Genomic DNA, 16,392 nt, shown 5'->3' with positions numbered 1-16,392 from the left:
GAGGGCTCCCACTCAGGTGCTGGGGGCCTGGGGGTCTCTACTGAGCCCTGCAGGTCTACGGAGAGGCTGGAGGCAGAAGCAGGGTGACTGGTGACCTCTCAGCCCCAGCACCCATACCAGAAACTATGAGACCGTCCTGGCTCTCGCTCATGCCCAAGACTAGTCCACCAGTACCCACCTCTGCCCACGTCTGGCTCCACTGGGATCAGAGCTGCCCTCGCAGCTTGCTCCGATGACTGCGGTGGCTCTTTCCCCTCAGCAGCCTCCCACAGCCCCTCCCTTAAGCCTTTCAAGGCTTCCCGAGGCCCTCAGGATGAAGATCCACATCAGCCTGGGGCCAGAAGGCCTTAGCACGGCCTGGGCCCTGTGTCCTTCCCCATGTGTCCCAGCCCCTCCTCTGCGCCATCCCATGCCAGCCCCTTTAGTTCCTTCAGTGAGGCCACTGCCCGACAGCCTCTGCATTCCCACAGCAGAGAGCCCTCCACGGCATCTCACTCGGAACTTCCTCAGGGAAGGCTGCCCTGAGCTGGCCTGGCCGGGTCCGACCCACCCACGATGCCCTCTCCCAGCAAAAGGAGCAGCATTCATCACCATGCCCATTTGACAGTTACAGGTGATTACCCAGTTCACAGCTGCTCCCCGCTATACTGTACGGTCCGTAAGGCAGGGCAGTGCCAGATTGTGACAAGCACTGAACCCCCAACTCCTAACCCAATGCTTGACACACAGTCGGTGCTCAATATTTGTTTTTTTGTTTGTTTGTTTTTTTGAGGAAAGAAGTGTGATGCAAAGGGAAATAGAGATGACGTATCAGCCAGAGTTCTTATCTATTCCAAGATCAGTTTGAAGGAATTGGCTCATACAATTGCAGGGTTGGCAAGTTCGAAATCTGCAGAGCAAGCCAGCAGGCCGGAAATTCCGACGGGACTTGTAGGACGGTTGAGAAAGAATCCTTCTTCCCTGGAAACCCTCAGAGTGCTGCATGGCAGGCCTGTGACTGGCTGGCTGAAGCCCGCCCCGTGAGAGTCATCTTCTTTAAAGCCAGATGACTGTCTGTGTCCAGCACATCGACAAAGTACCTCACACCGGCACCTGGGCCCCACAGCCCAGCCCAACTGACCCATAAGACGGAACCATCCCAGATGGTAAAGACCGCATCAGCCCCAGGAGAGGCCAACAGTGGGGCAAGACGAGAGGGAGGAGAGGACTGAGCAGGCTAAAGGGGAAGCCGGTTTCACCTGCTGGAGGACAGTCCAGCAGAGATGTTCTACCACGAGCAGAGGTCTTCTCCGCTGAAGGGATGTAGGCACTGGTTCCCAGGGCCACAGTTACAGTCCAGGCAGGGTTACAGTCCAGGGTGTCGGGGGAGGGTGGGGGCAAGCCCCCCGCCCCCATTGTGAGGTCCAGTAGAATGCTCAGCTCAGACTGACCCCAGTCCTGGCTGATCTCCAACCTTATCCTCACCCCCAACCTCCAACTAGGAGTGTGCCCTCTGGCCTCACCCTGGACTTCACCATCCTCTTCTGTTGGAGAGCAGATGCCCGCAGAGCCCATGGAGATCACGAAGACACGGCCTCGCCTGACTCCCAAGGTCAGGCCCACAGAGTTATCTGTGTAGGTAGCACTTAAAAAAGGCAGCGCAATCGGGACTCAGAGGTCTGACTTCTTGGAACCTGACGAGGAATGCGGTCGGGTTCTTGAAGGACCACAGTCAGGAAAATCCAAGGAGCCAGAGAATGGAGGTATGGGTGCGGAGGGGTCCCCGCTGGGGATTTGGAAGAGGGCAGCTCGCATCACCAGAAACGGAAACTCCAAGTGATAGGGAGCCAGATGCTTGGACAAGGAAGGCTCTGGGCTGGCAGTCAGAGAAAGACTCTGATCACTGGGGCCAGCGGAAAGCATGGCCCAGGGTCCAGGTGTCTAGAGGTCCTAGAAGGTCCCCAGGTGAAGGCTGACAGGCTACACCGGGGTGTGCCCAAGGTCCGAAGGAAAGGGCACCTGGGCCAGGAGGGAGGTGATGAGTTTTCATTCAATAGACATTCGCTGGTTACCTACCTACACTGCACCAGGCCCTTTGCCGAATTCTGGGGAGTCCCACAATCCTGCCTTCAACATACAGAGAATAGAACAGCCTTAATGAGCTGACCAGACAGAGCCAGGTAAGCGTTCTGACACAGAACACCTCTGCAGAGGAATCACGGCCTCCGGGGCAGTGACGAGCTTGCCATGGGAGAGAGGAAGCTTCACAGAGGGGCCACCATGAGAGTAAAGTTGTCTGGACAGCCTCTGACCTCACAATACCCACTGGGCCAGCCTTGCAACTTGCAAACTCTGGCGCCCTCCTCCAGCCCGGGCAAGGCCCGGGGCCCTGGGCAGCCTCCAGGTGCAGTGCCCTCCAGTGGGCCGCACCCTACCCGCTGCCCTGGGGCATGTCTCTACTCACCAATTATGAGGGGCTTCGGCATCAGATCGAGAGGCTGGTGCGGGAAAATGAGGAACTGAAAAAGCTGGTGCGGCTCATTCGGGAGAATCAGGAGCTCAAGTCGGCAATCAAGACGCAAGCAGGTGCCCTGGGCATCAGCGGGTTCAGCAGCGGGCTTGGTGAGGCGCCAACTGGACCTTCTCAACGCCAGGGTAACTATCCAAGGCCTGAAGTCAAGGAGAGCAGGAAGGGAAGGGTGAGGCCGCACTAAAGAGGAGAGACTATGTTGGGGTCTCGGGAGTCCCGGGGAGAAGGGCACAGATAGTAACACACAGGTAGGCAGTGGCCCCGCCAGGCGAGGGAAGGGTGAGGACACAGGACCCTTAGAATCAAAAGGCAAAATTGGGTGCCAGTCCCATCCACCTGGTGGGAGGAGCCCCAGCCCACACGCCTCCCTCGAGCTAAACGTCCCAGCAGCTCCATACACCACGGATTTCCCAGCCCTGGAATCCAAATATATAGGATCCAACCTGTCCCTCGCTCTCAGCCTCCCATTCCTCTCCTCCATCCCTCCTCCTCAGCACCCCTGTCCCTCTCCCCCATTACTCTCCCGTCAGAGATGGTCAGTAGGCGATGGACAATCCAAGTCCAGAAGCCAAGGACAGGAACTGGGATGGAAGCTGGAGGTGTGGGACTTTGTGCGCGACAGAACCCTGGGGCTGGAGATTTCCAGAGTTGGGTGAGACAAGATCGGGCAAAGACATACGGGTGTTTTCGGACGAGCAGTTGAAGTGAGGACCTGTGGCATTCAACCTGGAGCTTAGGGGCTGGGCCACGAGGGCATGCTGAGGCCAGGAGACCCCAATGGCCGCACAGCTAGCTGAATGTGATGGCAGGAAGGAGGCAGGCGCCAGAAGAATGGAAAACAGGGGGCAGAAAGTGGTTGGCGTTAAAGAGACTAGAGAGAGGATTTCTGGGGGTGCGCGCGATCTGGGGGTGTGGCAACAGGAGTCAGTAGCTGTCACAGCGTGTTGGTAATGGTTCTACAGGGCTAGGAGGTGATGAAATGCCGCCCCCCCCCCCCCCCCCCGTGCTTGTTACATCCCACCCCTCCCCCTGCCTTACAACCTCTTCTTGCCCTGTCACTCAGCCTGCGGGGCGGTGGGCGGGGCGGTGGGCGGTGGGGGGGGGGGGGCACTCTGTGCGCTCAGGTGTGAATGTCTCCTTTCCGGAGAGGACGCTGCTCTTTGCGTCTCTGCCCTGACGCCTCCCCTGCAGCCCCCTTGGCGGTGGGCCTGACACTGCTGTTGTAGGAAGGGCACAGGTGGTGTCCCAGGGGCCACAGCCTTCTGAACCTCTGCGTCCGTTTGGGACGGAAAACGCTTCTCTTTCTGAGTTCCAAGAGCACCCTTAGCCCGCTTGGCTCAGCGTAACCACCGCTGCTTTCAGGGGGCTCCAGGCCCTGCACCCTCAGCCAGCCTGCCCACTGCAGGCCTCGGCCCTCTACTAGAAGTGGGGACCCCCCCCCCTCCCCCCAGAGACGCTGGCAGGCGCAGTGAGTCCCTGGAACGTAGCTCACTCCAAGCTCGACACATTTCTGGTTCAGAACTTGTCCTTCCCACCAGGATGCTAGAGCCCTCGGGTGGGGCTCCTTCCCCAGTTCCAGCTCACAGCCTTCTCTCCTTTACTCTGGAAAAGCTCCTGACCCGCTGGGCTCCCTGCCACCCACCCTGAGAGTGTGGGTGTGGGTATTGATTGGGGGGGGAGGGGAGATAATGAGCTGGGTTCCCTGCCATCCACCCTGGCTGTGGCACGGGACCCGTCTAACAGTCCCACTGACGGACCACAAGCACACAGGCCCCTTTGTCTGAAAGGTTCAGCGGCCACTAACTGCACAGGGAGGTTCAATGTTGAAGAAATCTCATCGTTTAAGAAACTAGATTCCCAGTGGTCAGCAAACTCATTAGTCAACAGAGCCAAATATCAACAGTACAACGATTGAAATGTCTTTTGAGAGCCGAAAACCGACTTCTGCGCATGGGCCACAAAGTTTCGATCGCGCACTGTACCCGCACGTGGTATTTTGTGGAAGAGCCACACTCAAGGGGCCAAAGAGCCGCATATAGCTCGCGAGCCGCAGTTTGCCGACCACTGGGCTAACCAAGCAAGCATTCTCCTCTTAAATTTGATTTCTTTTTTTTTAATATGGAGCACTTCACAAATTTGCGTGGCATCCTTGTGCAGGGGCCATGCTAATCTTCTCTGTATCGTTCCAATTTTAGTACATGTGCTGCCGAAGCGAGCACTTAGGTTTAATTCTTTTTTTCTTTTTCTTTTTAATATATTTTATTGATTTTTTTACAGAGAGGAAGGGAGGGGGATAGAGAGTTAGACACATCGATGCGAGAGAATCATCAATCAGCTGCCTCCTGCACACACCCCACTGGGGATGTGCCCGCAACCAAGGTACAAGCCCTGACCAGAATTGAACCTGGGACCCTTCAGTCCGCAGGCCGACACTCTATCCACTGAGCCAAACCGGTTAGGGCCGTGGTCGGCAAACTGCGGCTCGCGAGCCACATGCGGCTCTTTGGCCCCTTGATTGTGGCTCTTCCACAAAATACCACAGCCTGGGCGAGTCTATTTTGAAGAAGTGGCGTTAGAAGAAGTTTAAGTTTAAAAAATTTGGCTCTTAAAAGAAATTTCAATCGTTGTACTGTTGATATCTGGCTCTGTTGACTAATGAGTTTGCAGACCACTGGGTTAGGGCTTAGGTTTGATTCTTAATAAAATCCTGGGCTACTTCTGGTTTTCCAGCTCCTGAAGGGTCAAGCTTAGGGGGCTAGGAAAGGCTTTCCGGAGGTGAGCCCAGTCAGCGAGGGGTGAAGGGGGCAGCGGACGTTCCAGGGGGAGGAGCAACTTGTGGAAGGTCTGGCCCTGGAGGTTCAGGAATGAGAAGCAGCTCAGTGTGGTGAAAGCCCGGGCTCCGTGTGGGGGTGTGTGTGTTGTGTATTGAGTGTGTGGTCTGTGTGTGAGAGGGTGTGGGTGTGGGTATTGATTGGGGGGGGGGGATAATGAGCATGTGTGATGTGAATCACCTGTTGTCTCAGCCATTAGCACATGTGTGCAAGCATGTGAATGTGGTGTGCAAGTGTGGGTGGTCCATGAATGTGTACTGTATAGTGTGATGTGCATGTGTATTGTGTGGCATGTGTATGCAGTGCGTGGGGCAGGTATGTGACTAGGGTGTGTGGTCCGTGTGTATATGAGAACTAGTGACCCGGTGCACGAAATTTCTGTACATTAAAAGGGAATTAATTAGAGGAAATATTTTAATACTGCTATTCGCCCTTTCTCTATAATAGAAGTGTCAGAGATGAAAGAAAATTAGTAAAATGTATATGAAAATCTTCCTCCTGTCAGAGTCTGGGGTGCACCACGGGAACCAGAGTCAAGTCCCCGCCCACCCATGTGCACCTCGAAATCGTGTGAGACCCAGACCCAGCCGGCCCCTCCCCCATTGGGCTAGATCCAGACCCGGCCAGCCCCACCCCCATCAACCCCCACCAGGTGGGGGGTGTGGCCTGAGGTCCCCTAGCCTGGGCCAGGGGCGTGGCCTGAGGTCCCCTGTCAAGCCCTGCATGGCAGGAGGCGTGGCCTCAGGTCCACCCGCCTGGCACCGGGGTGGGGGGGCACAACCTCAGGTCCCACAGCCCAGCGCCAGGGTGTGGGGCACGGCTTCAGGTCCCCTGGCCTGGTGCCAGGGCAGGGGGTGCAGCCTGAGGTTCCCTGTCAAACCCTGCCGGGTGGGGGGCGCAGCCTGAGGTCCCCTGACCCAGCCCAGCACCACGTAGCCTCAGGTCCCTGCTGATTGCTCCTTAAGGCTCATTATGGGAACTCGGCCTCCGCTGTGGGCGCAGCCATCTTGTTACAGTGTGATGGTCAATTTGCATATTCCCTCTTCTTTAGATAGGATGTGTGTGTGTGTGTGAGCATGTGGTATGTGTGCCTCCGAGGCTCTTTCAGGGCCGTGGCCTCCCCTGCCTGTTTTCCTTGTGACCGACCTTCCTCATGGGGTCAGGCTCTTACTCTCGATTTGCTCTAGTGAACTTGGCCCTCAATTCCTCTTTCTGCCCCCACCCTTCTCTTGCCCTAGATTCTTGTGCACAGCTCTCCCTCCTATACCCTCCAGCCAGAGCTCTAGCCCATCCCCACTTAGGAGGAATATAGGGGAGAGGGGGCGGAGTGCTTGTGGGTGCTCACAGAACATGTGCCAGCCCCCCAGCCCAGATGGGAAGAAAAGGGGTGAGAGATGGGGGGGAGGGGCAGCTCTTCCCAAGCTACCACATGGTGGCACAGAACTCCAGGGCAAAATCCTAAATTGAACCCTGACCTTTCAGGTTGTTACAAGGTGCATTCGTCAGGTAGGAAGCTAGACCATCGTCTAACACTTGGTTAGCTCCATTGATAGCTTTGCATGATGTTGACATGCAGTATGCGTGCTCTCTCTGTGCTCTGGCCCAGGGTGAGCCGGGGACAGTGGTCGGCAAACTGCGGCTCGCGAGCCACATGCGGCTCTTTGGCCCCTTGAGTTTTTAGCGAAGGCCAGCTTAGGAGTACCCTAATTAAGTTAATAACAATGTACCTACCTATATAGTTTAAGTTTAAAAAATTGGGCTCTCAAAAGAAATTTGAATCGTTGTACTGTTGATATTGGGCTCTGTTGACTAATGAGTTTGCCGACCACTGGCCTGGGAGAAGGACCTGCGGTTTGGGAGGAAGAGGATGCGTTCTATTTGGGACACACTGACTTTCCGACATTCGCAGGACGTCCACGTGGTAGTTATGGGCCTGGCGCTCAGAGGAGCGGTCAGGGCTAGAGAGGATTCTGTGTTGGTGACTGAAGCTGCAGGCGGCGGTGAGAGCATCTGAGGACAGAGCTCAGTGAGAGCAGACGGAGGAGCCCGTCCCCAGTGAGGGCAGGTGGGGACCTGGCAACGGAGCATCAGGGAGACGCAGCCCCAGCCGCGCGGTGCCCGCCCTGGGGGTCAGAGAGGGTGACCCGCCCGGGGGTCAGAGAGGGTGACCCGCCCGGGGGTCAGAGAGGGTGACCCGCCCGGGGGTCAGAGAGGATGACCCGCCCGGGGGTCAGAGAGGGTGACCCGCCCAGGGGTCAGAGAGGGTGACCCGCCCGGGGGTCAGAGAGGGTGACCCGCCCGGGGGTCAGAGAGGATGACCCGCCGGGGGTCAGAGGGTGACCCGCCGGGGATAAGAGAGGGTGACCCGCCGGGGGTCAGAGAGGGTGACCCGCCCGGGGGGCAGAGAGGGTGACCCGCCCAGGGGTCAGAGGGTGACCCGCCGGGGGTCAGAGAGGGTGACCGCCCGGCGGTCAGAGAGGGTGACCCGCTGGGGGGTCAGTGGAGAATGAGGGCTGGGGCTGGACTAACTCGAAGGTGGAGGCGGGGCGGCCCCGTGGGACCAGGAGCAACCAGGACCCCATGAGGGCTCAGGCCCGGAAACACCCACCAGGCCCTCCCCTCAGCGTCCTCCTCCCCGGCCCCAGCGCAGGCCCCTCTGTCTCTTCAGGACCCCGTCTCCCCTCAGGACCATCTCCCCTCAGGGCCGTCTCCCCTCAGGACCATCTCCCCTCAGGACCATCTCCCCTCAGGGCCGTCTCCCCTCAGGACCCCCTCCCTCAGGACCCCAATCTCCCCTCAGGACCCCCATCTTTCCTCAGGACCATCTCCCCTCAGGACCCCCATCTCCCCTCAGGACCATCTCCCTCAGGACCCCCTCCCTCAGGACCCCATCTCCCCTCAGAACCGTCTCCCCTCAGGACCGTCTCCCCTCAGGACCCCGTCTCCCCTCAGACCGCCCCTGTCCCCTCTCCCTGGCCCCCCTCCCGCTGCCTCAGGCCCCTCAGAACGTGGCTGGAGCCGCCTTTGCTCACCGTCTACCTTCAGGGCGTCCCGCCTCCCGGTTTGGTCCGCAGGCATCAGGCGTCGTCCCGCCCAGCCGCTCGGGCTGCGCCCCGCCCCCAGCCCCGCCCCCTAAGGAGCCCCGCCCACCCGGACCCGCCCTGATACTATAGCTCCGCCCGCCCCTCGCCGTAGCCCCGCCCCAACACTCTAGCCCCGCCTCCACGGCGGGCCCCGCCCCGTGCACAGCCATGCCTATCTGGTTTAGCTCCGCCCCATGGCGGGCCCCGCCCCCGCCCCCGCCCCGCCCCGTGCAGGGCCCCTTTCCTCCCTGGGTCTCTGCCAGGTCAGGGCCCGCCCCTCCGGCCACCTTGTTGCCCCCTCTGTGCCTGCATGGACCGGGGTTTCCGAGGCCGGAGAGGCCGCGGGAGATGGGCAGACCCGGGAGGGACCACGGGGGAGGCGGCTGCAGCCCAGTGGAGGCCGGTGCGGGACGTGGTGCGGTGGAGGTCAGGACAGTGCGAAGGCGCGCCCGACCTGCGCCCTGAGGATGGGAGACCGAGGGGCCACTCCCAAGTCCTGAGCTGCCCTGCTGGGAGCACTGGGGACAGGGAATCCCTTCCGTTAAACTGTTGAAAACACCCTAAACGACATTTGCAAATCTAAAGCACTGGCCTCCCTTTTTAACCTAAATTGTCCGAGGTAACAAACAATCCTCCTTGGACACTAGTAATTCTTACACACAAAATAAACGTATAAATGCAACGAACCTAAAATTCTCTTTACGTTTCTGAAACTGTTCTAAAACCCAGGAGATTTCAACTCACAAATCTAAATCCATTACAAATTACAGCCCTTGGCCGGTGCTCAGTGGTTAGAGCATCGGCCCACGGACTGAACGGTTGTGGGTTCGATTCCTAGTCAAGGGCATGCACCACATGAAGCTTCACACCTGTTCTAGCTCTGGCCTCCCTGTGGGTCCCCCCACCTGGCGAGGTGAGGCTTCCCCTGCAAGGACAGAGGTCAGGGGGCCGGGGCCTACCCCTCCCCACCAGGGAATGAAGGGCTCCCTTTGACTCTCCTCTCTCCTTGTCCAGGGGTCAGCAGTCGTGTGGGTCAGCACGGGTGAGGGGTGGGCAGCTGAGGAAGGTCCCTGTGGCTGGGGAGCAGGTGTTCAGAGAAAGGAGCCTGGGAGAAGCAAGGCTCCTTCAGAGGGGCCGGCCCTGGTCTGGGGTCCCACGAAGAGGTGAGGCTCAGAGGGGGTGGTCAGCTCCTCAGAGGTAGATGGGCACCTTGGTCCAGGCCCTGCCACCCTCGGGAGAAAGCCCTCTCCCCGGGGCCCCCCTGGGGTCTCAGTGCTTTCTCTGTGTCCCCCAGGTGTCTTCCTGCCCCCGGCCCCAGCCGCAGCCAATGAACCCGTCGTGGACGAAGTGGGGATTATGGGGCTGTCGTCCACGGCCGACATACTCAACAGCCCGCAGCTCAGCCCCACCGCAGGCAGCATGCTGCTGCCCTCCACAGGGCCCATCTCGCAGAACAGCGCGCTCGCCAGCCTCCTGAACAGCCCCCTGGGCAGCTACCTAGCCTGCCCCATGGCGGTGCCCATGCCGAGCGCAATAGCCAGCTCTCTGGGCCTGCCCTCCACCGGCTCCCTGACGCCACACAGCCACCTGAGCGGCTCCATGATGGTGCCCCCGGCGGGCACGCTGACCAGCTCCCTGGGCCTGCCTTCGACCGGCTCCCTGACGCCCAGCAGCCCCCTGGTGGGCCCCCTGTTCACCTCCACGACTGCCCCTCCAGGTGCTTCTCAGAACCTTCCGGCCAATGAGGCCGCCCGGATGCGGCTGGCAGAGCCCCTCCAAGGATCGGCCTCTGGACCCCATCCCTCAGCTGGCGCTGCAGGGCCTGCTGCCACCGGCAAAAGTAAGTGGTGGGTGCAGGGGGGAGGGGCTCCCCGCCAGGCCGGTCCCTGGTCCGACCTCGCCCTTACCCTCCTCCTCTCCTTTCTGCCCCACCTTGTCACCAGTCCCACTCTCCACCGAGCACCCCCTGCCGACCCAGGACCCCGAGTCCTTCAGCGTGACGTTCGTGGGTGGGCCCATCCAGACCTCCACCCCTGTCGGCGCCGTGGGCACGTCGGGCTCCGTGACCGCCTTCTCCTTCAGCACCTCAGAGGCCCAGACTCAGCCGGGTGCCCCTCAGGGACAAGCAGCGGCTGCCCTAGTCCCCACCCCCCCAGCTGTCTCCCCCATCGTCCCCTCTGCCCCTGATCCTGCTCCCCCAGCTGCCACCCATCACAGCCCCTCAAACACCGCCCACATTGCCCAGGGCACCACCCACTCTGCCACCGGAGTGAACCACTCCTCCACCCGGCCCGCACCGACCTCCCACACCCCGCCCCGCACCTCCTCCTCCCCGGCTTCTGTCAACGGCCCACGCGGCCCTGAAACGGCTCGGAAGAGCATCCTGGACTTGGAGCGGAAGCTGGCCCACCGCAAGACCAGCAAGTTCCCTGAGACCCCCCGAGGTCGGTGCTGTCCCGGGGTGGACTCCTGTCTGGGGGCTCCTGGCCGCCCTCGGAGACCCCTCCAGGTGCCTGCCTGGGCTATAGACCACGCCACTGCCCACCCCCTCCACCCCTTGCCGTTCCCAGAGCCGAAGCAGCTGGCCTTGGAGAGGTTGGTGGGCGAGATCGCGTTCCAGCTGGACCGCAGGATCCTGTCCAGCATTTTCCCGGAGCGCGTGCGCCTCTATGGCTTCACCGTCTCCAACATCCCCGAGAAGATCATCCAGGTGTGTGCCTGTCTCCCACTCACAGCCAGAGGGCCTGCCGGCACAGGGCAGGAATGGGGAGCATGCTGGCCCCTGAGGGGCTGCTGGGGGCCCTGCACTCCAGCCAGGTGAGCACAGTGCCACCCAAGGGCACCTGGGACGGAGCAAGGACGGCGCTCCGTCCAAGGGGCCAGCAGTGCCCGGGGCATCTACCTGCAGGAGGCCGTGGCCCCAGCTGCACCGACTCCCCAGAGAACAGGGCAGGGGAGCGGCTGAGCGTGGTTCCCCCTCTGCCCCTGCAGTGGCCTCCCAGGCGCCCCCAGACTGGAAGGGGGCGTGCATGTGGCCTTCCCTTGGGAAACAGCCCCTGTGCTCCCGGCCGCCTCCTCTAAGCCCCTGTGTCTGTGCACCATCCACCTGGGGGGTGACTGGGCAGGAGCGACTTTGGTTCCAGTGGGTCCATCCGTGCCCAGCGACGCGCTTGTCTTTCCCTGTTGTTAAGGTGCCCTCCGTCTTTCATTTTAACGTGGTGCCGCGGTGCTCCCCAAGCCCCCTCACTGGCTCCGGAATGCTTGTGACTTTTGTGCGATGACTTAGTTATCCAGCCGAAGCCTCTTACTAGTTTTCAGAGCTCACTTCTCATCAGCTCAGTTTTCTACGCGGACAGTCATTTTGTGCAGTAGTTACGGGAAGCCGGCGATGTGGCAACCTCATCCTGTTTCTGACTTGACGAGGAACACTTCCTGTTAAGTATGATGTGTGTTCCAGGCTTTTAAAAAATATCTATTTTTTTAAAAATCATTGATTTTGGAGAGGAATTGAGAGGGAGAGAGAGAGAAACATCCATGATGAGAGAGAATCATGGATCGGCTGCCTCCTGCACACCCTCTACTGAGGATCGAGCCCGCAGCCCGGGCATGTGCCCTGACCGGGAATCAAACACTGGCCTCCTGGTTCCTAGGTCGATGCCCAACCCCTGAGCCAGGCCGGCCGGGCTGCTCCAGGCTTTTTGCCAGGTCAGCCAGTTCCCGGTTGCAGAGGACAGAACCCTCCCGAGCTGGTGTGAGCAGAAAGGGCTATTGCGTCTGCATGTCCAGAAGCTCCAGGAAGCGGACAACACTGGGCGTTTTCTGCTCTGCAACCAGGAGAAATGCCAGCACCCCAGGGGCCTTCCTAGTGGACAGACCATGGCAGAAACCCAGGTCACAGGGGCGTCGGGAAAAGGCGGCTTTTAGCTCCCAGCCCCTTGGAGGTCAGAGGGCACTAGAAGGCTCTAGAACAGAAACCAGATGAGCCAGATTCGGTATCAGGTTGAGAAATTCCCCCTCTTCTTCCTTTGTTGACAGCTTTTGGTTGTTTTTTTTCTTAATCGTGAACAAACATTGGATTTTTTTTAGAATGTTTTCCTGTCTCTGATGAGATGATCACATGATTTCCCCTCCCTCCCTTTTCTCTTAATACCGTGGTCGGCAAATTGCGGCTCGAAAGCCACATGCGGCCCTTTGGCCCCTTGAGTGTGGCTCTTCCACAAAATACCACGGTCTGGGCGAGTCTATTTTGAAGAAGTGGCGTTAGAAGAAGTTTAAGTTTAAAAAATTTGGCTCTCAAAAGAAATTTCAATCGTTGTACTGTTGATATTTGGCTCTGTTGACAAATGAGTTTGCCGACCACTGTCTTAACATATTGAGACTCGAGATAAGATATTCTGATCATAAACTAATCCCAGTGTTTGTTTTGTTTTTTAATATATTTTGATTTCAGAGAGGAAGGGAGAGGGAGAGAGAGACAGAAACATCCATGATGAGAGAGAATCATGGATCGGCTGCCTCCTGTATGCCCCGCAATGGGGATCGAGCCCTCAGCCCCCAGGCATGTGCCCTGACCAGGAATCAAACCAAACCGCGACCCCCTGGTTCATGGGTCGACGCTCAGCCACTGAGACACACGGGCTGGGCTATTTGTTTCTTGGATTGAGTACTTCATTTTATTTTGCATTTCTTTTGCTTTTAAATAAAGCATTTAGGGCGGGAGGGGGCGGGCAGTGAAAACCTGGAACTACTGGTACTACGGAGCACCAGCCGGAGTGGACAGTGAGGCGGGATCCAGGGCAGAGGGAGAGCTTCTATCGCTCAGCAGCTGGTGGGGAAGCCGTCTCAGAGCTGCCACCGCCCTGTGTCTGCCACCCTCGGAGAGTACCTGCAGGGTGGACGAACCCAGCCCTCGCCCTCTATGGCCAGACCCTGTCCATCCCCTACAGTGGTCAGCTTGAGCATTTAAAACCACAGAGCCGCCCTGGCCGGTTTGCCTCAGTGGATAGAGCATTGGCCTGCAGACCAAAGGGTCCCGGGTTCCATTCCGGTCAAGGGTTGCAGCTCCTCCCTGGCCCGGGCCCTGGTCCAGGCACGTGCAGGAGGCAACCAATCGAAGTGTTTCTCTCACCTCAGTGTTTCTCACGGCCTCTCCCTCTCTCTTCCACTCTCCCTAACAATCAATGAAAAAATATCCTCGGGTCAGGATTAACAAAATAAAAACATTAAGTTTTAAAAAAAAAAAACACACCCCTACCCCCCCCCACACACACACACACACAAAGCCCACCAGGGGCCTCCATCCCTCAGGACAGGGCCCTTCCTCCAGCTCTGCTCTCAGCACCTTGCGGCGGGTGGCGGGGAGCATGCCCACAGCTCCCCCACCCAGGGAGCTTGTCCTACTCTTCCCCGCATGCTCCCCGCTCCACTCTTAAAGGGTCACTTCCTTGGGGCAGCCCTGGCCTTGTCTCAGCCCACACTGCTCTCCAGGGCCCAGCACCCTGCAGGGTGGGCTCCGTCTGGTCCCCATTGACCTCCTGCTCCTGTCCTGAGATCCGTGCCCCAGACCTAGCGCAGCAGCAGCAGCTCAGCCAGGGCCCCGGGCTGGGCAGGCCACCCACAGTGCTCCCTGCCATCCTGGGGTGACAGTTCCCCTGCTTACCCTCTACTGTTGGCTGAGCTCCGGAAGTCCTTCCCACTGGGGCCTGGAGAGCAGGCTAGAATCAGGGAGACAGGCTGCCCAGGAAGTGAAGAGCCGAGCCTAGAGCTCTAGTGTCACCTGCCAGAGGTCAGGGGTCACTTCAGGTGAGCCCAGCCCTAAGCCCAGTGCTCTGCTCACATGACCACCTGGCAGGGGCAGGGAGGACAGAGGGGCCTTCCTGGAGGAGGCCATGCCTAAGCCTCTTGTCTGGGCCTTCCCATCAGGTAAGGAGCCAGCATCTAGGGAGTGGCTGGAAGGGGGCACGCAGGGCCAGACCACAACCTCACAGTCGGCCCTGGTCCCAGAGCGGGAGCCGTGGGAGCCACAGAGGGCTCAGGCAGGGAGACACCCTATCGGACGCCCACTTCCGACCCTTAGTTCTGCGGGCCTGGGGGCCACCGCACCTGTGACAGGTGCACCATGTGCAGGACCCGGTGCCAAGGAAAATACGGGCTGCCGCTGAGCATTCGGCTGAGCGCAGGGCCCTCTGAGCCGGGGGTCATGTGACTGCCCAGGTCCTATGTCCCGGAGGCCACAGCAGGAGGGGGAGGGGAGGAGGGACTGAATTCGCGGTGAGATGCTATGGAAGGACGCGGCCACCACCTGGCGAGGGTGAGGAAGACCTTGTAGGTGGAGACAGCCCCCAGCCGCTGCCAGTCCCCAGGTCCGGGCACCAGGAGCAGACACCTGAGGGACAGCAGGACCCGTGCTGGGGAGGCATGGCTGGCTCCGGGCCTGGGCGGCCATGTCAGCGTGAGAGGTGGGAGTGAGGCCAGCAGGGCCTGTGCAGGGTGCAGAGGAGGCGGAGCCTGGAGGGATGAAGGGCAGGGAGCCAGGAGGGAGCCTGGGAGAGCCCCCAAGTGGCGTCTGGTGGGTCAGGCAACGCTGGGGGCACTGGGAGCTCCCTCAGCTCCCTCCCTGTCCCTCCAACCCCACCTCCCAGCCACGCTCTCGCTCTCGGTCCTCAGTTCCTCTTGGCCTCAGCTAGGTCCTGAGTCCCCGGGGTGATGGATCCGGGGATGGGGCTTAGGGAACCTTTGCCCCTCACCTGACCGTGTCCCCTCCCTCTTCCCAGGCCTCCCTGAACCCCAATGACCACAAGCTGGATGAGGAGCTGTGCCAGACGCTCACCCAGCGCTACGTGAGCATCATGAACCGGCTGCAGAGCCTGGGCTACAACGGGCGGGTGCACCCGGCGCTGACCGAGCAGCTGGTGAACGCCTACGGCATCCTGCGCGAGCGGCCCGAGCTGGCCGTGTCCGAGGGTGGCTCCTACACCGTGGACTTCCTGCAGCGCGTGCTGGTGGAGACGGTGCACCCCAGCATGCTCACCGACGCGCTGCTGCTGCTCTCCTGCCTCAGCCAGCTGGCGCACGACGACGGCAAGCCCATGTTCATCTGGTGACGGCTGCCTGCCCCGCCGGCCCAGGCTCGCCGGGCCCAGCTCCCCCACGCGTAGACATTAAAGATTCCCACTGATGCTGGCCGCTGGGCCTGCCCGCACTCCTGGCCGTGCTGCTTCCTTGGGTGGTTCCCAGTGCCCGCACCCCTTTGCCCGGGCAGTCCTGCCGGCCCTGGGGCAGCTGCCTGGCCGAGGGGGGCGTTCAGAAGGCCCAAGGCTCCCCTGGCCTGGCCGTGGGCGCAGCGAAAGGCCCTGAGACTCGGAGGGGAAGAGCAGGAAGCTGGAAGGAGCCGGGTGGCAGGGAAGGGCTGGCAGTGCCTGCACCCCTGGCGACACGTGTGGAGCTGAGGCCGGGGTGCCGCGCAGAAGGCAGACTGGACGGGAGAGGACGATGTGGCTGTGGGAGTTCCTCCCACTGGGCCAGGCAGGGAGGAAGGGGGGTTCTGGGCCCTCTTGAGGGCAGGGGGACATGAGAGGGAGGGAAGGGAACCAGGAGAAAGCCTTCCTCAGACCTGGGCATGGGTGGCCCAGGGCGATGGGACCCCTTCCCAAGGCACCCGGGGCCCAGGAAGCAGAGGCAGCTCCACCGGGTGCTGCAGGGGCAGAGGCAGGATGGGAAAGCGGAACAGAGCCGGAGAGCTGGCCCGGCAGGCGGGGCTCAGTGGTTGAGTGTTGACCTATGAACCAGGAGGTCATGGTTCAGTTCCAGTCAGGGCACATGCCCGGGGTTGCAGGCTCCATCCCCAGTAGGGGGCGTGTGAGAGGCAGCTGATCAATGACTCATTATTGATGTTTCTGTGTCTCTCCGTTCCTCTCTGAAATCAATAAACATATATTTTTTTAAAACAGGCTTTTTTTTTTAAAAAAGA

General features: G+C 60.1%; 1 protein-coding gene across 1 annotated transcript; it reads left to right on the top strand.

Annotated features, from left to right (window-relative positions):
* The first annotated feature begins 2,414 nt into the window (after positions 1-2,414).
* SPATC1 (spermatogenesis and centriole associated 1) lies at positions 2,415-16,152 on the top strand. Its single transcript, XM_079796286.1, has 5 exons — positions 2,415-2,634; positions 9,718-10,263; positions 10,367-10,867; positions 10,994-11,133; positions 15,197-16,152. Exons 1-5 carry the CDS (start codon positions 2,430-2,432, stop codon positions 15,524-15,526), a joined length of 1,722 nt encoding a protein of 573 aa, XP_079652412.1. The 5' UTR covers positions 2,415-2,429; the 3' UTR covers positions 15,527-16,152.
* Positions 16,153-16,392: the final 240 nt, after the last annotated feature.

The sequence above is a fragment of the Cnephaeus nilssonii genome (genome assembly GCF_951640355.1).
Source record: "Cnephaeus nilssonii genome assembly, chromosome: 18".
Lineage (NCBI taxonomy): Eukaryota > Metazoa > Chordata > Mammalia > Chiroptera > Vespertilionidae > Cnephaeus > Cnephaeus nilssonii.
Note: the sequence above shows the minus strand (reverse complement) of the source record. Positions and strands in the feature narration are given on the sequence as shown.